General features: G+C 38.8%; 2 protein-coding genes, 2 long non-coding RNA genes and 1 pseudogene across 15 annotated transcripts; 3 read left to right on the plus strand and 2 right to left on the minus strand.

The window, feature by feature from the left end:
- Positions 1-8,326: 8,326 nt before the first annotated feature.
- Positions 8,327-9,630, minus strand: LOC133745316 (protein WHAT'S THIS FACTOR 1, chloroplastic-like; annotated as a pseudogene).
- Positions 9,631-9,761: 131 nt separating this feature from the next.
- LOC133745317 (uncharacterized) lies at positions 9,762-12,144 on the plus strand. The gene is made up of 7 exons (XM_062173376.1): positions 9,762-9,889; positions 9,975-10,094; positions 10,189-10,262; positions 10,334-10,492; positions 11,057-11,167; positions 11,537-11,603; positions 11,683-12,144. Exons 2-7 carry the CDS (start codon positions 9,986-9,988, stop codon positions 11,961-11,963), a joined length of 801 nt encoding a protein of 266 aa, XP_062029360.1. The 5' UTR covers positions 9,762-9,889; positions 9,975-9,985; the 3' UTR covers positions 11,964-12,144.
- A 761-nt stretch (positions 12,145-12,905) lies between these two features.
- LOC133742480 (uncharacterized) lies at positions 12,906-16,860 on the plus strand. 11 transcript variants are annotated; one of them, XR_009862591.1, is made up of 11 exons: positions 12,906-13,532; positions 13,574-13,656; positions 13,753-13,831; positions 14,161-14,248; positions 14,568-14,749; positions 14,845-14,956; positions 15,057-15,336; positions 15,646-15,730; positions 15,942-16,058; positions 16,179-16,216; positions 16,729-16,860. It is a non-coding gene; the product is annotated as an uncharacterized LOC133742480 (long non-coding RNA). The 11 variants fall into 11 exon arrangements; XR_009862593.1 differs by having other exon boundaries at positions 13,602-13,656; XR_009862594.1 differs by lacking the exon at positions 12,906-13,532 and having other exon boundaries at positions 13,540-13,656; positions 15,057-15,140; positions 15,213-15,336.
- Positions 16,861-16,870: 10 nt separating this feature from the next.
- LOC133742481 (uncharacterized) lies at positions 16,871-18,220 on the plus strand. Of its 2 annotated transcripts, XR_009862600.1 has the most exons (4): positions 16,871-16,966; positions 17,067-17,150; positions 17,572-17,668; positions 17,785-18,220. XR_009862600.1 is itself a non-coding variant. In XM_062170153.1 (3 exons), exons 1-3 carry the CDS (start codon positions 16,883-16,885, stop codon positions 17,935-17,937), a joined length of 321 nt encoding a protein of 106 aa, XP_062026137.1. In that variant the 5' UTR covers positions 16,877-16,882; the 3' UTR covers positions 17,938-18,220. The 2 variants fall into 2 exon arrangements, 1 of the variants encoding a protein (XP_062026137.1); XM_062170153.1 differs by lacking the exon at positions 17,572-17,668 and having other exon boundaries at positions 16,877-16,966.
- A 1,586-nt stretch (positions 18,221-19,806) lies between these two features.
- Positions 19,807-23,891, minus strand: LOC133743041 (uncharacterized). Its single transcript, XR_009862873.1, has 3 exons — positions 23,694-23,891; positions 23,570-23,610; positions 19,807-19,917 (listed from the first exon to the last, which is right to left on the minus strand). It is a non-coding gene; the product is annotated as an uncharacterized LOC133743041 (long non-coding RNA).

A 23,891-nucleotide genomic window follows, 5' to 3' on the forward strand; every position in this document is an offset into this window, starting at 1 on the left:
CACCAAGCCTTGTGCTCTAGCTCCACTGGAAGGTGGCATGCCTTTCCGTAGGCCAACCTAAAGGGAGACATCCCAATAGGCGTCTTGTAGGCTGTTCTGTAGGCCCACAATGCATCATCTAATCTCTGGCTCCAATCCTTCCTTGTTGGGCCCACTGTCTTCTCGAGTATCCTCTTGATCTCCCTGTTAGACACCTCTGCTTGGCCACTGGTCTGAGGGTGGTAGGGCGTGGACACCTTATGGGTTACCCCATACTTCTTCAGCAAAGCCTCGATTGTCCGGTTGCAAAAATGAGAACCTCCATCACTGATCAGCACACGTGGCACACCAAACCTGGAAAATATGTTAGTTTTCAAGAAACCTGCAACCACTTTTGAATCGTTAGTCCTGGTGGCTTTTGCTTCCACCCACTTTGATACATAGTCCACAGCCAGTAGTATATATAAACAGCCATTAGACGAAGGAAATGGGCCCATAAAGTCAATGCCCCAAACATCAAAAATTTCTACAGTTATTATTGGGTTCATGGGCATTTGATCTTTTGGGCCAAGATTACCAGTCCGTTGGCATCTATCACAAGAAATACAAAACAAGTTTGCATCCTTGAAGATAGTGGGCCAATAAAATCCACAGTCTAAGACCTTCAAGGCCGTTCTACGAGGCCCAAAGTGCCCTCCACAAGCCTCACTATGGCAAAATGACAGAATTGACCTATGCTCAGACTCTGGGACACATCTCCTAATGACTTGGTCACTACAATGTTTCCATAAATAGGGCTCATCCCAAATAAAGTGCCTAGCCATTTTCTTCAATTTATCCTTACTAGCTTTGGAAAGTGTGTCAGGAAATGTCCTAGTGACTAAATAGTTAACTATATCCGCATACCAGGGCACACTAACCTCTATCCCAAAGAGCTGCTCATCTGGGAAAGTTTCCTGTAGGGGCTGGATGTCCTCCTCATGTACTATCCTGCTCAAATGGTCCGCCACCACATTCTCGCTTCCCTTCTTGTCCTTGATCTCTAGGTCAAACTCCTGCAGCAGCAAGATCCATCTAATCAATCTGGGCTTGGCCTCCTTCTTGATCATCAGATATCTCAAGGCTGCATGGTCAGAGTAAACAATTACTTTAGAGTGCAATAAATAAGAACGAAACTTATCTAAAGCAAAGACTACAGCCAAGAGTTCTTTTTCAGTGGTGGAGTAGTTGAGCTGGGCGTCGTTGAGGGTCCGAGAAGCATAGTAAATAGCATAGGGCTTCTTATCCTTCCTCTGGCCCAACACAGCTCCAACAGCATAGTCTGATGCATCACACATAAGCTCGAAGGGTAGACTCCAATCCGGTGGGCACATGATGGGGGCCGTGGTCAACAACTCCTTGAGCTTTTCAAACGCCTTCTTGCAATCCTCATTGAACACAAAGGGCACGTCCTTTTGCAATAGGGCACACATAGGTCTAGCCACCTTGGAGAAGTCTTTGATGAACCGCCTGTAAAATCCTGCATGGCCAAGAAAAGAGCGTACCTCCCTCACAGTTGTGGGGGAGGGTAAGTGACGTACAAGATCAACCTTAGCCTTATCTACCTCAATGCCCCTAGCAGATATTATGTGTCCTAACACTATCCCTTGTGTCACCATGAAGTGACACTTCTCCCAATTCAGCACAAGGTTAGTTTCTACACACCTCTCAAGTATCAATCCTAGATTCTCTAAACAAGTATCAAAATCTTTACCGAAGACACTAAAGTCGTCCATAAAGACTTCAATAATATTTTCAATGTATTCTGAGAAAATGGAAAGCATACATCTTTGGAAAGTACCTGGTGCGTTGCATAAGCCGAAGGGCATGCGCCTATAAGCAAAGGTCCCAAAGGGGCACGTGAAGGTCGTCTTCTCCTGATCCTCGTGGGCTATGCAGATCTGGTTGTACCCACTATATCCGTCCAAGAAGCAATAGTAGGAATGGCCCGCTAAGCGCTCCAACATCTGGTCAATAAAAGGCAAGGGCATATGATCCTTCCTCGTTGTGGCATTCAGCTTCCGGTAGTCGATACATACCCTATGACCAGTCACTAATCTCTGGGGCACTAGCTCATTATCCTCGTTCTGTACCACTGTCACCCCAGACTTCTTGGGCACCACTTGCACTGGAGAGACCCACTTACTATCAGAAATGGGGTAGATCACCCCACAATCTAGCAACTTGATCACCTCGTCTTGGACCACCTTCATCATGGGCGGATGTAGACGCCTTTGGGCTTCTCTTGTGGGCTTGGCGCCATCTTCTAACAGGATCCGGTGGACACACGTGGTTGGGCTGATCCCCTTGATATCTGCTAGAGTCCAACCAATGGCAGTCTTGTGCTTCTTCAACACGTCCACCAACTTCCTTTCTTGCTCTACCTCCAGCGTTGACGATATGATCACTGGGAGGGTCTCCTTTTCTCCTAGGTACGCGTACTTCAAATGCTCAGGGAGTACCTTCAATTCCAACTTGGGTGCCTGAACAATAGAGCGTAGCATTTTATTAGTAGAAACCGGAATTGACAAATAGGAAATTGACCTCTTTATAGGCTGAGCCTCCAGTGAGGCCACAGTCTTGATCACTCTAGGCTCCTCAACGTCCCACTCAACCTTGGGGATAGGTTCCCCATTTGCATCATATCCGACAACCTCCTCTAGGGTCAGAGCCAATTCATCCTCAACCATTACTTCAGAGAAAACCTGCGCGAGTGAATCAACTACATCAATAGCAAAGCAAGGTTTCAAGTCAGAAACAGGGTACCTCATGGCTTCAAGAATGTTGAAGCGTATAACATCACCATCAAACTCCATGGTGAGAGTCCCTTTGTACACGTCGATCTTCGTTCTTGCAGTCCTCATAAAGGGACGCCCTAAAAGTAATGGAGTGGTATTTAGGGGTGATTCCTCCATGTCCAATACGTAGAAATCCGCAGGGAATATCAGATGGTTTACCTGCACAAGAACATCCTCAACATACCCTTGAGGGTATTTGTTAGACCTATCAGCAAGTTGAATGACAACATTATCCCTTTTAAGAGGGCCTAGACCTAGGGACACATACAAATTATAAGGCATAACATTTATGGATGCCCCTAAGTCTAACATCACATTTTCAAACCTGGTGTCACCAATGATACAGGGAACAGAAAAACTCCCTGGGTCCTTCAACTTTGGGGGTAGTTTCCTCTGGATAACGGCTGATACCGTCTCGCTCATTTTCACCACCTCCTTCAATCTTGTCTGCCTCCTTGTGGTGCAAAGCTCCTTCAAGAACTTGGCGTATTTAGGCACTTGTTTGATGCACTCAATCAGGGGCATATTCACTTGAACCTTCTTGAAGATTTCCAAGATCTCTTGATCAGATTTATCTTTCTTCGTCTTGGCAAACCTGCTTGGGAAAGGTATAGAAACAACTGGGTTAGTCTTAATTAAACCACTAGAGTTAGGAATTGTACCTTTGGGTGCCTCAGCTTGGGGCACGTTAACTTCCACCCTTGATGTAGCTAGGTCCTTCTCAACATCCTCCTTAGACACCTCCACAACGTCTTCTTCTTCATTATGGGCCGCTTGGATCTTCTTGTGGGCTCTGGGAGGGTCAACTAGTACGCGTCCACTCCTAGTGATGATGGCTTGGGCGTGCTCATTCCTTGGGTTAGGCACTGTGTTGCTCGGTAGCTTCCCTGTTTCAGCAATTCGACCCATGAAATCCACCACTTGGCCCATTTGATTCTTGAGCTCTGCAATATCCTTTGAATGGGTCGCCTGTCCTACAACCAAAGCTTGAGTAGCCGTGTTAAGTTGTTGTTGCCCCGCAGCAAGGGACTTCAACAGTTCATCATAATTAGGGGCACTCAAAGTATTAGAAACAGGAGGTGGAGGGACAGAATTGGGAATACCAAAAGTTTGAGGTACCTGAGGCCTCAAAAACAAACCTGGTGGGCGCTGAGAATTCTGACCTGGGCCTTGAGGTGGTCTCAAGGTGTTATCATTGTTGGCCCAACGAAAGTTGGGGTGATCTCTGAGCCCAGGATTGTACGTATTGGAGTAAGGGTTGTACCTCGGGCCGCCTTGACCTCCATGATACCCTAGGGCGTTAACAGATTCCCATCCTTCTGGAGAGGCAAGCTGGGGACATTTATCAGTGGGGTGCCCTTGAGTCGAGCACATCCCACACACTTGAGCCATTGCTCCTCCTCCATTACCGTTTAAGACTTGAGACAGCAGAGTAGACATCTTGTTGACCTTGTCTTCAAGAGCAGAGTTAGTGGACACCTCATGTACCCTCCGTTGAGTGGAAAACACCCCCTCATATTGCTGATAGTTTAGTGCACGATTAGTAAGTAGCTCCCTTGCATCAGCAGGTGTCTTATCCATAAAGGACCCTCCAGCAGCAGCATCTAACAGACCACGCTCATTAGCGGTGAGTCCTTCATAAAAATAGGTAAGGAGGGACCCCTCACTCATCCCATGGTTAGGGCATGATGCTACAAGGCTCTTAAACCTGTCCCAATAATTGCAGAAATTCTCCTCATGTCCTTGCGTGATTCCACTAATCTGCTTCCTCAAAACAGTGACCTTTGAGGCAGGAAAGTACTTCGTAAGGAACTCGCCCTTCATCCTATCCCAAGTGTTGATAGTCCCAGCAGGCAGCTCAAATAGCCAAGTCTTGGCCTTGTCCTCCAAAGTAAAGGGGAATGCCTTCATCTTCAAGATATTGATATCAGCTCCTTTAGGGCACATACTCCCACAGACAAACTCGAACTCCTTGAGATGCTTATTGGTGTCTTCACTACTCATCCCATGAAACTTGGGTAGGTGATGCAGAAACCCACTCTTTAACTCAAAATCATCATTAAGCCCCTCTCCTGGTTCTGGATAGGCAATGCATAAGGGCGCAGCACCCCCACCTGTAGGATTAGACAGTTGCCTAATAGTCTCAGCCATTGGTGCTTGTACTTGCTCAACACGGGCGTGCTCTTCCTCTTCTTCCTCTTCTGTGTCTGCAACGTCCTCTTCAGTGACCTCCTCTTCTTCCTCTTCAAAGACTTGTTCTTCTCCTTCTTCAGAATGGTCAGGTTTGTTGATCTCCTCGGTTGATCTAGTTGAGGAGTTATAACCTGAATAGCTAGAGTCCTGAGAATCCCTCCTTTCTAGAGGAGGGCGGTCTGAAAAAGTGAGTTCTGCCCTTTGCTTAGCACGTTCCAATTTCTCAAAGAGCTCCTTAGTCTTATCAGAGACAGTGGACATTCATGGACCTTTAAGATCAAATCAAGTGTTAGTAACATATACAAGGTTCGAAATACAAACATTATGTCTTTCCTACTTTCTAAGTTACTTTTACATTTACATACTTAGGTATTGGAACAGAGGACCTCGTTTGTGCAATGGGACTATAGAACAGCTACCCTCGACAAGGTCATGTTTAATCCAATATACCTTAAGCATGTCACATAACATTTTTTATTTTTTTTTATCTTTTTTTTTTTTTTTTAAGTTTGTTATAAACTTAGTTAATATCTCAATTGATTCCAAGTTGTAAGTCGAGCCCAATAGAAACCACTACTATTGGTGAGATACGATATAGGGATAGTCGCCTAGACATAAGTCTCTTTCCGTGGTTTCAGAAGGCCAGATAGCCAGATTAAGAGGTAAGTGAGAGGGAGGACTCATTTTGGTGATACTACGGAGGCTACTCCCTCATTGAGGTTTACGCCCCTATTGGCTACTTCCACATTGTGGTTTACGCACAGTCTATAGTATCTCTGAGATCCAATTTGAACCCATCACCCAGGGTCTCAACCTAAGACACCATCTGTAATGCCCCTTACTCAGTTTGGAAATTAACTCATGTGTTAGACTGTTCTCCAAATGCTAATAAAGGCCGCCCTCAACCCCAAGAGACCTTAGCAAGGTACTATTGAAGGGTTTAGGCCAATATTAACAAAAGGGCCCTTGTCTACTCATACGATTTTACACACTTAAAACAATTAAGTATTTAACTAAATTAATAACAACCTAAGTATATTAATCTAAGTAAAACACATACAATTTACAACATGCTAAAAAAAACAAACTTCTACAAATTGTACAACAATTATAAAAGACATGCTTAATTTTGTAACACTCATAAAACTTAAACTAAATCACAATTATAGCTTGGCCTAACATAAATCGCAATTTGTCACCATTCCACAAGTGTAGTACAAAAATTAACATGCATTCTATATACAACAAAATCGATGACACTTTAAGTGCAAGGGATTTTAACAATCCCCGGCAACGGCGCCAAAAATTGATGCGGCTAAAATAGCCTCACAATTTAACCCTGCAAAATGTAGTTGTCAGTATAGGATAAGCAGGGATCGTTCAGTCCGGGGATTGTAGGGTACACCTACACAAAAAGGTCAATTAACAAATAAAAGAATAAAATGGGGGTTTTGAGATTTGGTTCCTAATCTACTTAAAATAAAAACAAAACAAATAAAACTATATACAATGATCGACTTCCCTAACCTAGACCAATACCACTCAGAAATTCATTTCAACATGCTACAAAACTGTGCCCATCTTGAATGCATAGATAAGAGCCCAAATGAAAAGCCTCAGCGGATCAATCCATTTATCTGATTCGTTCTAATGTAGGCTTGGATCGGAAAAGTCCTTACCAAGCCTAATACTACTAATTTTTGAAAACACTCAGCGTAATTCTCTTAACTAGTAGTATTATCTAACCCTCAAATCAACTCACACGTGCAAATTAACCATTACACATAGAATTTAACACGTAATTTCCAGAATCGTTTAATCATTAAGACATGATTTTTACCACTTTTTAGAACTAATTGCTACTTGTTTAACTCAGCGCCTTAACAAATAATAATTACTCTTGGCAAATTAAGCAAACACACAAGAACTCTCACCATTATTCTTGCATGCAAACTTATGAACCTAACTCTGAAAATTACCTAAACACATAAAAGGGCACAAGATTGTAACATGCATCATAAAAGAATTCTCGAAATTAACTCAATAATAAACTTAAAATCTCAAAAATATTAATAAAAATATTCTGAAAATCTCATGTCTCCAATTACACAACTCGCAAATCCAAATGCACAAAACCGAAATAAAAATTGTAAGTAGAGTCATAGTTACACTTTGAAGCTTTCCTCAGCGGCTTAGCAACAAGGTGATGAACTCGTCTCTGCTATGGTGGTGGAGCGTCCTTGACTCAGCGCCTAAGAACTTCGTAGATTGATGGATGGATGGTGGTCACGGTCTTGTAGGTGTTGGAGATTTGAGGAGTGAATTGGGCAGAGTCTCGGAAAAGTTTTTGGCCAGGAAGTGATGGAAATTCTGTTCTGGACGTTTCCTATTTATAGGGGAGCATTGGTTGGCTTTTGTCGATCATACCCTTCACCATTGGACGGATGGGATTGCATCATAATTCCTTTAATTTTCCAACTGAAAACGTCTCCTTTATGGCCTTAACTCCTCTCATAATGGGGTCTTTTAACTGCTGAAACGTCTTTCTCCTTTATTCCCGAACTGAAAACGTCTTTCTCCTTTATTTATTTTCCAGCTGAAACGTCTTTCTCCTTTATTTCCCTTCTTCATTGCTTGGTCAAACGTCTTAAATTTCCTACAAAAAGGTGGAGAATATCAGATTTTTTAAGAGAAAATAAAGGGAATTAATGTAAAGACCGCAAAAACGTCGACGGTAAGGAATCCTGATCCTGTTAGGATTTTTTTTCATAAATTTCGCATTTTGCGCCTATTTTACGCCAAACACTGTACAAGACTCTTAAACTGACTCGATAACTCAAAACACGAAACTTAAGGGAGAAACAAGTCTAAAATGGGGCATATACTCAATAATATCGTCGCACTTTATGCTCCTATCAATGAGTAGCAAAGTTAAGTAATCCGCATAACAAGAATTTGTCAAGAAAAAATGAATTGCTTAGATAAAAGGACGTGATATAAGAGAAAAAATCACTAGCAAAGCTGGAACAACTTTGCATTTGAAGCAGTAAGTGATGTGTATGGATAGCAATAAATTAAGCAGTCCGCATAACAAGAGGCCAGGTTGCTGTAACAAGAGGCCAGGCTGCTGTAACAAGAGATTTAAATATAAATTTTCTATGCAAAGTAAGTTGCCAATCCATGTATAACAAGCGGAAAACTGAACACCCTTGGACGTATGGAAATTCATATTAACGCGAGCTAATAAAATGACCAATGAGAACAATGTCAAAATAATAAGCTAATTAATGAGATAATAACTACCAGTCTACCACTACATCTTTGAACTTGTATCCCAACATCAATGTATTCAACTCGATTAGGCCGTTAAGCCTTATCTTGAGTGATCCGGTAATGCCAGTTATGCTACAACTTATGAACAACATAACTTTAAGATGTTTTAGAGTCCTCGTAAGCACTGAAAACCCCGTCAATCTCCATTTCAGAATTATCTGTATGTGAGTTATCCTCCAAGTGAATGCTCTCTTGTTCAGAATCTCTTTCACTTTCAGAATTGCTCCTATATAAACCACTGTCTTCTATGTCTGACATGTCAGTAAAAGTTTCAATCTTCTTCTTTTCTCTGTAACCAATAAGGCTCTGAACTTTTTCCTTCCAAATAACCAAAGGGCACTTCTCAATGAGCTCTGAACCTTCATAAGCTTCTGTCAAGAAGACACTAAATCTCTTCCCTCTCTCCGAGACATAGAAGATGCCAAAATGCTTCAGAAATAGACTCATAAGCTTTTGGGGCATCACAAGTTCCTGTCACTAATCTCTTCTCAACAGTAAAGCTAAGAAGCTCATGCATGATAGCCACTGCCCTCTTGTCAAATTCTTTCGACCCAGCTTTAAGTCCCCTGGCATCTGCATAGGGTGACAAATAAGACCTTTTCAAGCGCTCCCCGATATTTGTACACTCTCTTCTTGTAATTGGGAGGGAACTTCAAAGGAAACGAGAGTGAAAGCAAGCCAAGGGTATGAGCACCGGCATCAGTCTTCTTCTCCAACTCCGTTATCAGGATTCCAAGTAACAAGTTCCAAGTAGTCAATATCCTCATTATCCCGGACCAGCCTAGCTAAAGTGTTGGGGATACCTGTGCACCCAGGTAGTCCTAAAATCATTTGTCTCTCCTATAATGAGCAATCTTGTCAACTCGAAGCCGCTTATCAACAGACATCATAAGAGAACGAGTAACATACTCAGCAGCCTTATCTTGATGCTGCTCAAGTAACCTATCCTCCTCCTCTACCAACTCCTCATCCCACACCATAAAACTCCCCTACGATCCCTATACAATTCAAACAGTTTCGGCGATTTCGTAATGAAATCAGACATCCTATGGGGCTTAGGAAGACTAACTTGTCCAATGACCTCACCAGAATTATCATTTCCGGCTCCTTGTTTAGTAATTCCATCAAAAAGAGCACCTTGGAGGCTATCTTCCATTTCGCAGTGACAATTTCAAGATCATGAACCCACCCTCTTCAATTTGCTCCTGTCCTGTCCTGCACACGCTTACTGGTGATTCTGATTCTTTGACCACCAACCAATGGAGGACCAGTATCTTCTCGCAAACATTGCTAGCCTAAATCAAAACCAACACTTCACTTTTGTTTGGAAAATGCAATACAAATAAGCAATGTAGTTAATACCCAAGTGTTTGTGATAATTATTTCAATTTTTAATTTTTTTTCTTTCTCTTTTATAATAATTCCTTTTTAAGCCCAACATTTACAAATGCTTCAAGTTTTAACATCCCGTAAAGGTAAAACAAATGGGGTTTTAGGTCTGCACTGCTAAAGCATAAGCCTCTGTTCATAGTTTGTGGCCGTTGCAGGTAAATTAAGGGTTTAACCCAACAGAAATGCCTTATCTCAAACCCCAAATGTGATACCCCAGTCACTCTGTGTTTGTTTTTGTAGGTGAAGAAGCCATGGTGGGTTGGCAGAGGCATCTCCACTCCTTAATCCGTCAAGTATCCAATTACACCCAATCTGCCTCCTTTTCTTCTTCTTCTTCTTCTTCTTCTTCTCGCTTAGGGGGTCTGTAGCTTCAAAATCTCATCTTTATTTGCTTATTTTTGCTTTGATTGATTGATAGAAAGAAAGATTGTCACTTTGTGTTATATGCGCGCAGCTGGTTTGCCTTATCTGCAGAGACCATCTTCTCCTACCACTCCAAGGCCTCTTCATCACTACTTTCAACAATTGGTAACTGCAATTTCTGTGCTTTCCGTTATGTTTGTGTTAGTTGTAACTTGAAATGGGTTTTATTGTGGCAGGGAATTTCGAGTTCGAGGAACAACTTACTTGCAGAGGAACCGGTTTCATCTCCTTTGACTCCGCTTTTGACATCAACTTCTGCAAAAGCTCAAGAGCACAACCAGAAATCACTTACTAAGCCTTCTACGGTTCAAGCTATTCTAAAGGGCATCAAACAGGTATTCCATATTGCATGCTTCTTGTGTTGCTGTAATGTTCTCTGATAGATTTCATGCTTAATTCGTTTGGAGTTTTCGCTGAAATGTCTTGGAATTTCAAGCTTTTGTTTGTGGTTTATATGCATAATTGTGTTCCTTTGCTGCCTGTTAATCCAAATATAGTTTAGGCAATTGGTGTATGCACCTAAGTACCGATTTCTGTTACCTTAGGATGGATTACTGGTAATCAGTCTGGGGTCTTAACAACTTATAGGAGATGCGACTTTTATATTCTTCTTTTTCATTTATGTGAGTTGTGTATTTAGAAATGCAGCAGTGAAACTATAGTTTGTAAATGTTCTTTATGCCATGGGAAGCCATGCCTTTTGTTCAAAGTGATCTCTGTTCTTTTTTGCATTCAAATTGGAGCCATGTCTTGTAGTTTAAACATTAATGAAAGGATCTGATAATCTAAATGATTGCTCTTTAAGTTGTACATGATGTTATTTTTAAGTTTCCCCTCTATTCTTGGGGCACTTTTATTTAGTTTTGACTTTTAGCTCACTCGTCGCTGCTCACTATCAGAGCCCTAAGAAGGTCAATTTGGTTGCTGCACTGGTTCGTGGCATGCGTGTTGAAGATGCATTGTTGCAGTTGCAAGTGACAGTAAAGAGAGCTGCAAAAACTATATATCAGGTGATAATTCATTCATCTTTTTGATTTAGGAAGCATGCAATTAGTACAAATTCATGATATATATTTGTTGGGCTCTGTAAAAACTGATGCCTTAAAGTCAGCAGTTGCAGGATTGAATCATTGATATCTTTTGGTTCAATAATTGTGAATTGTATATGAGAGTAATGGTAGGTGTACCTTCCTGGGGGCATCGTTAAGAGTTTATAGAGTCTTTCTTATTCATGCATCAACATATAAAAGATTAGCATTTTGAATTTTTGACTGAGTATAGAGGTTTGATGTTTTATATGCAATGCCTTGATTAAGCTAATCAATTGCACACATGAGAAATGTTTACAACAGAAAGCTAAAACAAACTACTTTGTGCAGGTTATTCACTCAGCCAGAGCAAATGCAACTCATAATCATGGGCTGGATCCAGACCGTCTCCTTGTTGGTATATACAAGTGAAGTTTGTATCCTTTTCATCTTTTTGTAGTTCAACTTTTCACTCTGTATTCTCTCCTTGTGTGCAGCTGAGGCATTTGTTGGAAAGGGATACTACAAGAAAAGAATTTCCTACCATGCTAAAGGCAAATGTGGAGTCAAAATGAGACCAGAATGCCGACTGACAGTGGTAGTACGGGAGATTACCCCTGACGAGGAGGCCGAGATAGCCAAACTGAAAGTTAAGAATTTTGTTAAGCTCACCAAGCGGGAAAGAAGGCTTGTTCCTCATCAGCTGATTGAGACGACTTCAATTTGGGGCCGCAAAGGCAAGGGTCGCAATCATGAACCAAATGGTATCCCTGCATGATCAAGCTCTCTTCCAATGATTTTCAGCTTCTAAAAGAAATTACTCAGTCTCCTGTCTGTCCTTGCATTTCAATGAAGTTTGTCTTGTAGAAGTGTGAAAGGTCAAAGTGCCACAGTAGGAGCAACCTTGTTTCTGTTTTGTTTGAATGCTTAACGCGTAGAATATGATATGATTATTTCCATCTTAGTTGCCTTAATTTGGATGAATACATTTTTTTTTTTCCAATAAACCATGCTCATGTAAAACATGTTTAGATTTCTGAATCCATATCCATGAATCATAAGCACTAGTTAGAGATCCCGCGCTTTGCTGCGGGTAGTATCACTTCGTTCAAGTTGTATAACAATTATCAATTGCTTTCTAACTGAACTAACAACTAATAGTAATCAAATGAAGTTCTCTAGTTCACATATGGATCAAATGAAGTTTTCTAACTCAACTAATAACTAATAGTAATCAAATGAAGTTCTCTAGTTCACAGAGGGAGGGAGCCCAAGTACTTTTACAGTCTTCTCCATGTTCTAACAATTTAACACATTCCTCCTACAAATAATAGAAGATACCAGCAAAGCAAGTGTGAGACTTTGCTCAAAAAGATTCCAATTCAACATGATTTTAAATCAAGTTGAAGAGACTTGGTGCCTAAAAAGAAAGGAAGCAAATTCTTGTAACACCTACCATATGGTATTTTGAGCGTAAGTCCCCAATCTTAATGAGGTTGTACTGCCTACTGCCTCTGAATGTTTCTAATGCCTAAAATCAAAATTTTTGTATAGTCAGGTTGGAAAATTGGTAAAAAAGAATAAAAATAAAAATAAAAAGTGAGTAGGAGAGACAAGGGAGGCTATAATTGTCTCCTATCTTAACTGAGGCTTATAGCTTCCTATTCTAAATATACGAAAGCTAAACTACACTTTCACTGTTCATTTCAGAAAAGACAAAATGAATGAACAGTGTACTTACGGTTTTGCCCCCATCTTTTCTGGGCGTTTTACACTCTTGCCCCTGGCTGCTTTGCTGTCTGTATCGGACACCTGTTATTTCGTTTGTTTGCCACGGACCCTGCCACCGCTTTGACCTGTGTGTTTTGGTAGTTGACCCATCGGCAGAAAGAGAGAGGCGTTGATCTGTCTCCCTTGGTAGTTGATCCATAGACTGAGAGACTGAGAGAGAGAGAGAGAGAGAGAGGAGTTTGATCCACAGAGAAACAGAGAGATAGAGAAAGGGCGAAGAGTTTGCATGATCGAGCCCGGAGTTCAGTAGCCTGGAGATTTGACGATTTTTGTCTCACGGATATAGGTCGTGGCTTGCTAATCAGTTTTGGTTCTGCTTCTTTAACATCCCTGTTTGATATCTTCAAGATTTATTCACATGTCAATGATTTGCTGTGGATAAGAAGGAAAGAGGGACTGTGATAGAGGTCGAAAGAGACTCTGAGAGCGAAGAGGCTCTTTTGCTTTAACCAAAACACTCCAATAGCTCAAGTGAAACTCGCCTGCAGTCTATTTGTTCTTTTGATTTGACGATGAAGGTCTCTAATCTGACGATCCGTACTATAGCATTTAAAAGGTAATCACCATCTTAAAGTTTCCTCGCCGATGCTTGATTAGAAACTTGAAAAACAAACACATTCATCAGAAGCTTGGTTGAGACGGAGGGACGAGAAGATCGAGGAGGACGAAGATGGAACTGGGTAATCTATTTTGAAGTCGTGTTTTTTCCAGTTTGTTCTAATCAAATAAAGCTTTAGATTGTTTGTTTTTGTGGTTTAATTCGGAATTTCTTTCAGGTCTTAAGATACTCCAAAATGGTCCAAGTGAGGGATAGAAGAGGGGGGAAGATCTCGGCGAGAATAGACCGGGTGGAAGGTAATTGTGAGAATTGGATTTGTGGTTTTGTTCTTGATTGTTTTGAATAGTTTTGTGTTTTTTTTCTTCTTTTGTTAAATGTTTTGTGGCTTTGATTCCGATCCTGGACTTTGAGGTATGAATTGTGAAGACAATACATATGGTTTGATGGCTGAAATATAGAATTCTAATTCGATTCGAATGCTTTCATCCAATGATCAGTTTATATATGTGACATTTGGTTAGGCCATGCTTTGCTCCTCACACTCTGTTAATGTGAGAAAGTGTATATTGTAAAGTTTAGGTCTTTAGGGTTTTTTATTCGAGTTTGTGATTAGTGGTTTTTGTAGGTATTTTTGCTTCTTTGGTGGCTTTGATGTTCAATTGCGTGAAGAAAGATGACATTGATTACTCTCCTTAAGAAGAGGGCGAGTGGAGGTGAGTAATTTGATCCCCAGCTCAAGATATATGATGGAGATTTCAGTTTCAATTTTGATTCAGTATTGAAATAATTGACTTCTTGATTTTGGTTTGTGAATGCCATTGGTGTTGTTAACGTTAGGACTCAGTACACTCCTTATGAACATTTAGATGATTCTATGCTTCAGCAATTGAATGTTAGTGTAAAGTAAACATTCTGTGATTCCTATTTGTGAGATTGAATTAGGTTTATTTATCTGAGGATCGGAGGGTGCATTAAATGTAGGCTTAAAAGATCATCTGACAATACAATACATTCTATTGTATTGTGTGCCAGATATTGAAGGGTTGAGTAGTTTTGATGGGGATGTTCTTCAGTCGACCATATTCAAATCCGGGGTTGACTTCAAGAACAACAATGTTTTGGTGGTTGTCTCTGGGAATTCTGGCATGGAAATTGCTTTGGATCTGGCAAACGATGGTGCAAAGACTTCAATCATTGTTCAAAGCCCGGTAACTGTAAGTAGTCAAAATCTGACTTACCTTTACATAGAAGATTTAGAACATGTTTTTTTTTTTTCCCTACAAAAACTTATTCACAACTTCTTTTTTAGTACTGTTGGAGTTGGAGTAGCCAAATTATTTGATGCAAGATTTGCTTAAATTTTCCGGAAAGTTTCAGAAATTCAGAATTTGAGCAGATTAGGAGAGAATTTATTTCAGCAGGTAATAATTTAACAAAGTCTGTTGATTCTAAATTATCATATCAATCTCATGTTACCAGAATAAAGACTTGAAGTGAGCATTATTCTATTCTGATTGTCAGAGTCAAGGTTGTTCACTCTTGGGAATACATGATACACCAACATTACAGGCAAAGGAAAGACTTTTTCTTGATTGAAAATGGCAGGTACATATTTAACAGTGTCTTTTGGACCATGAAGTACATAATGACACACCAGTAACTTTTTATTTTCTGAAGTAGATACGCAATTTACAACAGTGAATTATGGAGCAGTAATGTAGCTGGAAAAGAAGAAACTAAATCTACACAAATAAAAATGCAACATTTCTTTTTTTCGGTGTAGCTTACTGAAATCATTCAGGTAAAACTTTTGTTTCTTATCTAATGTTCAAATTACGGCATATATTAAAGAGTGCCCCTTATATATTTAAAGTTCAAGACATCTTTTGTTTCTTCATGACCAGCTATAGACTTATAGCCTCATAATATGAAAGTGAAAAACTTTAGAACAGAAGGATTGCTGCATTCGTTTGTTTACAGCATTTCATTGCTTATTCTTCCTGCTGATATATTAGGTTTCTCGGTTTGATTTGGAGTAACATAGGACATTTGTATCTGCTTTTGGATATTATCACTTATTTCCTCTCTTTCCCAACCACATTGTATTCAGATTTTAAACATGTCAAAGGTTACATCACAGTGGAAGTTTACAAGGATGGTTCTCCAAAGGTTGTGGATAGATTTCTCGATTTATGGTAGGTATTCAATAGTGAGATGCGTACTGATAGTTATTTCTCTGTTGTACTTATGTATTCTTTGGTTTTCTGCTGAGTTTCTGAACCAGTCAAGTTCTTAAGTAATCATCTTACTATTTTGCGGACTAGCATTTCAAACTTATTTCTTTTACTGCTTTTCTGACGACTTAGGTTTCCCTGAAACACTTTCATTCTGTTGTATTTGTTGCAGGTTTTATTCGGAATCTTATCAAGAGGAAGCAACTAATTGATGCTGTTAGATGCATTTGCATCTTGCAGTTAATTGACAAGTTCTGCCAAAAAAAGAAGAAGAATTTATCCAACCTCTGTAAGATTAAAAGCACAGAACTCAGGATATTAACAAAAGAACAAAAAAACTAAACTTTCAGTCTATAATATTCTGTTTCTATGACTAACTATTGTTACCAATTCTTGAAATGTTTTGCAGGGCTGCATATATGGCTCCATGCACTCTGAACAAAAAAGGTCAGTTAAATGCTCTTCATCTTTGTTTACACTGTATCCCAACTGCCTCATTATACTTCTTTCATAACTTTTCATTAAATGGTTTTATCGCTCTAATCTCTAGCAGATTGCATATAGATATCCATCATACTTGCCAAATAAATTTTTGATATAGATCAGTGACATGTAGAAAAAAAGTGGTCGTTCTAATGAAAGTTGGCTACCTCTGCCTTTAGAGACTATGAGTAAATGTAAATTTTCAGAAATTCATGGTTTCCATTATAATCCAAATACTTTAACGTTAAAAAAAAAAAAATTAGATGGTGGATACTAATTTTGTATGCAACACTACTGGAAAAGAACTCAGAAAGATTTCTTAAAAACTTCAAGAAAAAAGAGTAACAAGTTAATGGTTGGTTCCTGAAGAACCAAAAACAAACCAGCTCAACGAATTGTAATTTCCTTTCATGAAGGGTGCACTTTCTGCTCCATTGAATTTGTTTTAATCTTTCTTTTCTTTTCTTTTTTCTCAGTAATTACACTATTGGTTCATCACAGCCTCAACCAACCATTACAAAGTTCATTCAGCACAAACTGGAAGGAAAAGAGGAGGAAAGAAATGAAAACATAGGACAAAATGATCTTCTTGCACGATGCAGAATAATTTGCTATGCAGAATAATTTGCTATGCAGAATAATTTGCTATCTCCAATACAAAAACAGCATCACAGGCTACATTCATTGACAAGAGTCACCTCAACATTCATATCGGTAAGTCTGATTCTATGTTAAGAAAACAAGAGTAGTATTTTCTTCAGTAAACCTTTTCAATTTTTATTACCTAATTAAAATGATCTGACCTATAATTCAGGTCAGGTTGAAGAGATACTTGGAGATGAGGCATGTTGATGGAAAGCTGGCCTTCGAGAAGCTTATCTGCTTTGCTTGCATTTGGGTAATAAGCTAAGCTAACTGATTCATTTCTTATCAATTACACTTGCTTTCAACATTTCTTTCTAATGGAAATACAAACATGAAACAAATATTCGTATCATTTTGAATCAAAACTACTCAACATGAGTGGCAAATGATTAACTATCAATAACTCTGATTCATGCAAAATTCAATAGCATGTTGTTACTGTTTTTGCATTTTCATTGTGTTTAAGTGCAACTTCCGATGAATCAGCCTCTGTAATTTCACATAATAGACTGAAAATTTAGTCAACCTGTTTTCAGCTCTCTGCATTTGTTTTATTTTACTCAGATATTGTCAAATTTTATCTATCCATTCATTAATATTGTTGTTACCATTTCTTTTTTCTTTATCTCACTTCAGCCACTGAAAATCTAATCTATTGTTTTCTGTGTATTTAGCCCTTGAAAAATGGATATATTCAAGAAATTCGGAAGACCAGATTTTAAAAACTCCTAGAGACACAGATTTCGAAACTTAAAGAAGTTGTGCTCCAAGGTTAGCATAATCATTCACTATACAAATCAATCACCATCATGCCTCACTTCATAAATTGCAGTCATATCATAGATAGCCCTTCATGCGTAATAAAATTTGTCAAATGTACATTGCAGGGACTGAACCATAATCTGGATCAATTTTCAGTGAGATTAGTGGAACAACAAGCCACAAAACCTCAAATTTTCAGGCCAACATTTATGAAACACTTCTCATTATTGTGTTCTATTTATAGCTTCATTAAACTATACTTACCAAGTTTGATTTGAAGTTATTAATTCCAGTGAGAACTTCGTGTAACGTGTTCTAATAATGCAGCTAAAAAATTCAAAAGCTGTACCAACCTCAAAGGCTGCGTACATCTTCTGAATTCTTTAACTGCATGATTAAAACAGGTTACACGAATTTCTCCACCGGAATCAATAAATTCAAACCAAACCAAATCTGTAAATTTCAACAAAACATTTAAACTTCAGTTATTCCAATAACATATAACAATAATTCCCGCAGCAAAGCGCGGGCACTCTTTCTCGTCTTAACTGAAAGCAGACATACTGAATGTCTTCCAATATGAATATTTTGATTATTAAATGTATATGTGATTAGTGTCTATCTAGCAACCAATACTGTTAAGTCCTGTGACAGAATGAAATTGGAAGAACAAAGTTGGTACACCTCTAAACTTATTAGATGAGATAACAATATCAAAGGATGTTCAGTATGTACCATATTAGTCATGGGCATCATCCTTATCCTCCTTATCTTGATCGGCTTCTTCTTGATCCTCTTGATCCTCTGTCATTTTCATATTTCTTTGCCAGTTTCTGATTCAATTTTGTACTCCTCTTCAGAACCTTCTTAGTCCTCTTCAGCGTGAGAAAAAAGATTAATGAACTGCAGTCTCACCTGAGAAAAAGGATTGGCTAGATATTCAAACAATGCCCAACCAATGATCTGGAAATTCTAAATGTGATCATATATCAGAAAATTATAAGAACTGCACCTGCATAATTAATCAAACCAACATATTCAACATTTGGGAGTTGTTCTTGCTCTTTGCAATCAGGAAGTTGCCAATGCCTTTGATGTGAGGCTTCTTAACACCTGTTTGACAAAGAGACTAATTATTAAAAACATAGTTGATCTTAGGGTGGCAAAGAGACTATCGTAGGGTAAACAAAGTTGTTAACTAAATCTAATTATAACAACCTCTTACTTGTATTAGTAATGTGCCTCTAAATCTTCAAACAAAGACTTCCCTTTTTTCATGACAGTGGAGGCCCTAAAAATAGAGATATCAGTTACTTGTGTCAAATGTAAGCTTTTACAGATAGACTATAGACTTGCAGGAATATTACTGAATCGTGAAACAAATTCCAATGGCTTACTTGCATGTTCCTTGCCTTCACACCATTCCTCAGTTGAAGCTCTTGGTGACACGCACTTTGGGTCCTTCACTTCTTCTCTGTTAAAGAAAGGCAGCACTTTTTTTCTGTTAAAGAAAGGCAGCATGAAGTATAGAATTAAATGGACCACCTTCACCTTTGTTCTGCAAGTGCGTGTGTGTATATATATTAAAATATTTTTATGTTCATTATGACTCCCAAAAAAAAAAAAAACATACTACATACATACAAAAGATGTTCATGTAAGCATTTAATCTTTTCTGAAGCCTTTCAAATTAGCAAAGAGAATGATTCTATGTGTGCTGTCCAGAGCAAAGAAAAGGTAACAAATAATTCTATTAGAAGTTATGACTTTGCTTTATTGCAACATACCTGAAATTACTTGGCCTGTTCTGATATTGCTTGGCCAGTTCTGCATAAATTGATGCACCATTTAATAAAGAAAATGCTATAAAACTTCTATTCAGCAAAAGGCCCTGGCTTTCCCAGCAATGCAACATTTCAATTTAGTCAAAAACTTAAAATCTATGTCAGAGATATTGACCACAACATTATTAAACAACATTCACAACATCATTATATAATTCATTCCTAATAATGAAATTTAACGAACTAACATATGTGGGTCAAAAGTTCATCGCATAACTTTATGAATGGATAACAATTAGCATTAGCACCATCTCTTGGTAATGCCTTTGCCAATCAATAGAAGAAAAAAAATCATTAATATACCTCAAGACAATCACGATCCGACAGTGCCTTGAGCAAATCTCTGTACCCAAAAATGTTTCTTAACAAATTCTGTCACCAGAATCGGCTCATAAAAAGCCCTTGCTGAGATATCTGCAAAAAATTACATTAAACTTTGAGTTGAGACATCCTACTCAATGGCCTAGTTTAAAGAGAAGTAAGGGAAAAATTAAGTGAAAAAACTTAGTGATAGACCAAACTGGGTTGGCCTCTCCAGTATTCCAAGCCATATTCAAGGTCACGGTATCAAGGTTAAAAAATGATCTACCAAATACACAGTATCTGTACAAAGGATATCAAGTTGGAGGATGATGTAGGACGAGATTTTAGCCAATTTCAACCAAAAATCTTGAAAAGAAAGAAGCGTTTCACATTAAGAAGAATAATTTGAATATTAGAAATTGGTATTTAAATAGACTTCTTAATGATGGAATTAATCATAAATTACTCTTTTGGATATATCGGGATTCTCGAGCAAAATTTTGATTGGGATTCCAAGCGTAATATTCTTTAGTATCTAGGATTTTATTTTCGATTTTTATTTAATCAGATTTAATTAGGTTTCCTAGTTTTAGTCTACAATAAATTCTTCTTTATGTCTTCTAGTTGTATTAGGTTTATGCTATGTGTCATATATAAGGCACCTCTTAGATTGTAATTTTCATTCAAGTTATCAATAAAAACCAAATGTTAGAGAAGTTTCTCTATGTTTCTTACGGCTGTGCTCGTAATTGCTAGTGGATTCTAGCTCATCTCATATGGCTTTCGGCGCTTGACGGAGTCTCTTACTATCGTGTTCACGCTTCCCGCATCAGAGGACCAGTTATAAGCAGTGAGAAAAGCATTGACATATCAGTTATAGGACCAGTTATAAGCAGTGAGAAAAGCTAATGAAATATAATCAGTGAGCAAGGAGCAAAAAGGATAACATTGTTCCAGCAAACAAAATGAGGAGTCCAAAATTTCATCTGTCAACTCTTTGTTAACAAATCATGCATATCTGTTACTACTTAGAACCATAGTGTATAGGCTATACTAATCTATACAGGGACGGAAAAGAAGTGCATCGATTCGGAATTAACTCAAACATAGAACACCGATTGCAGAACCAACCAATTCAGAAATTTAACCAACAAAACTCAAAAGCATAAATAAGAATGTCAAATTAGGATAAAAGCTAAATGATTTAATTTGCCAATAAAAATGGGGAGAATTTTTTGAACAGTACCTGAACTAAAGGTCACTGTGAATTAACGTTCCTCACTTTACACTAATTACATTTTGGTACCTGGACTATAAATCCCGACCCACTTTTGGTACACGCCGTCAATAACTCCATTAGTTGGCATGCCACCTCACATATTTTGAAGGGTAAAGCTGTCACTTGACTATTCACCTTTAGAAAGTTAATTTTTTTTGGCTTTGGTTTTCTGGGTCGGGAAACCATGGATCGAAGATGAGAAGGTGAAGAGGTCCGTCACCAACCCAAACCCGCAGTTTTTTAAACCCAACCCTCAACCCTCTCTCCCATCTCTTTCTCTTCTCTCTCTCTAAGATCTCAGACGGCGATGGTTTCTGTGAACCAAGACAACGTCCCAGGGGCCACATGCACTGGTCCGTTGAAGAAATCTCAGGCGCTGGCGAAAACCGCTGATTCACAGTCGATTCTCAAAAGGTGAATCCCAAATTTCGCATACTCAATTTCTTAGGGTTTTGCTTGCTTGATTGATTGATTGTGGGTCTTGGTTTTCAAGGTTTCTGATCTTGATTTATATGTTGCCATCGCCGCCGCGAGTTTGAGGGTCCCGTCAGTTCACGTTGGTGAGGAAGAGCAGAAGCAAAGCGGTGAGGATAGAGGCAGTTCCGGTGTGAAATTAGATTACCGGCCTTCTGAAATTCTAGCTCACCGAATAATTAAGGAGCTCGAGTCCTCTTCTCCTACTTCTGGGTTGATTGCTTGCTTGGATTGATTAGACTGAAATAGAAAGAAGCTTTGGGAAGGTGGTCAATGCCAGCGACAGAGACGAAGAGCTCACTCTGTTTCTCGAGATGCGAAGGCGCGACAAAGACAAGGAGAAAACTGGAACTTTTTGCGATTTCCAAGCAAGAACAGCGGCGAGCTCGATGCTGCTCCTCCGCTTGCTACGACGGCGTTTTGGGTTGTTAAAAGCTTCAGTCTTTTGTTACTCTCAGTTAGCTTTTTTTGGTGTTGATTTTGATGATGGTTTTGTGCACAGTGAGTGAATGTGTATTGGGTTTTAGTTTTGGAAGAGTGGTTTGTGTTTTGGTGAATGTGTTATGGTGTTTTTGAATTAGTAGTGTATTCTGTGATTGGTTTGTTCAGCTCAAGTTATTTGGCTTAGTTGAACATGAAGAACATAGGAGCATTTGATTTCTGGTATTTTCTGGATATTGTCGGTTGCTGGTTGTAGGCAGAGAGAGAGAGAGAGAGAGAGGAACGAGAAAGGGGCAGATGATGGTGAGATGGGCAATGGAAGAGAAGAAAAGGGAGAGGTGGGTGGCTGTAGGAAGAAAGAGAAGGCATGGTGGTGCTTGCGATGGTGATATGGTGAGTGAGTGAGTGAGTGCATATGGCGAGAGAGAGAGAGAGAGTGAAAATACCAAAATACCCTTTAAAAAATGAAAAATTACATAAGGTTAACGGAGTTATTGACGGCGTGTACCAAAAGTGGGTCTGGATTTATAGTCCAGGTACCAAAATGTAATTAGTGTAAAGTGAGGAACGTTAATTCACAGTGACCTTTAGTTCAGGTACTGTTCGAAAAATTCAATGTTGTTAATTCACAGTGACCTTTAGTTCAGGTACGTTAATTCCATGTTGTTACTCCTTCAAATTTCAAAATAGTAATTGATGCAGGTCCATATGTACAGCATATGCAAAACCCAGAGAGGGCATAAAGCTATTAGCCCTATGCCAACCTCTCTGCCATACATCCCAGTTGCCCAAAACTCTGACTCTGCCCTTATAAGCAAGTCTACCTCGATAAGTTTATAATATAATTAAAAATGTCAGTGTCTCTCCTACATATTTAGGCTCTCTTCATTACCAAAAGACTCAAGATTGTACTGCAACTTATAATAGCTTGTTTGCAACCACAAATTTCCAAATTCAGCATCTTTTGCTATGGCTCTCTCTATAATTGACAAATAACAGACTGCCCAAAACCCAAAATGCACTCTACACAAACTCATGATCTCAAGATGTTTGTAAAAGAGTAATCAAAGAGTTCCATTCATGTTTTCAATTTCTTATATCAATTAACAATTCAAAAATTGTCCTTTCAAAAAAAAAAAAAAAAAAAAAAACCAATGCAACAAATCGAGAACTATAGAAAATGAAACCACAGAAGTTCAACATAGCTGCTGGAAAGGCTAAAATCAGTTGAATGAGAAGCAGCAGTAATAAGTGAAATATGCAACAAAATTCAAAATTCAAAATTCGAAAAAAAAAAAAAAAAAAAAACAAAACAAATTTCACATAGAGTTAAGCAACAACATAAATGAATTGAAAAGAAAAATCAAACTATATATGCTCATTCCCTCATATATCTCAAATTCATGAAATTGCATAAACAAAACCAATTTCAGTCGAGAATCAGCAACATAATTTACTGGAGAACCAGAAATCGAGCAAACACAGAATTAGGCAGAACCCAAGCAATAGTCCGATTAGAGAAAGCTCAGAGGAAGATCGAGGAAGAGGAAGAAGCACTACCTTCAGTACCTTGCTCCTGGCCAAAAGCAAGCAACCCAACCCAACGCAAGCTGCACCATAAGGCAATCACAAAATCAAATATATGTTCAATCCTCTCCCAGAAATTAGAGAAGATGATGAGGAAGAGGAAGACCTGGAAAATCCAAATTCGAAAGCACCAAACACCGATCAGTCTGTGATTCTACCTTCGATCAACAACCAATGGCAGAAACTCTGAACCTCTCTCTCCCAATTGCAAACTTGTGTTCTTTGATTGGTGCCTTCAAGTTGTTGTAGCTTTCTGGGCTTCCTTCAAAAACCAATTGAAATTTGAAAGATCCGTATGGTTCAA

Source organism: Rosa rugosa, chromosome 4 (assembly GCF_958449725.1).
Source record: "Rosa rugosa chromosome 4, drRosRugo1.1, whole genome shotgun sequence".
Lineage (NCBI taxonomy): Eukaryota > Viridiplantae > Streptophyta > Magnoliopsida > Rosales > Rosaceae > Rosa > Rosa rugosa.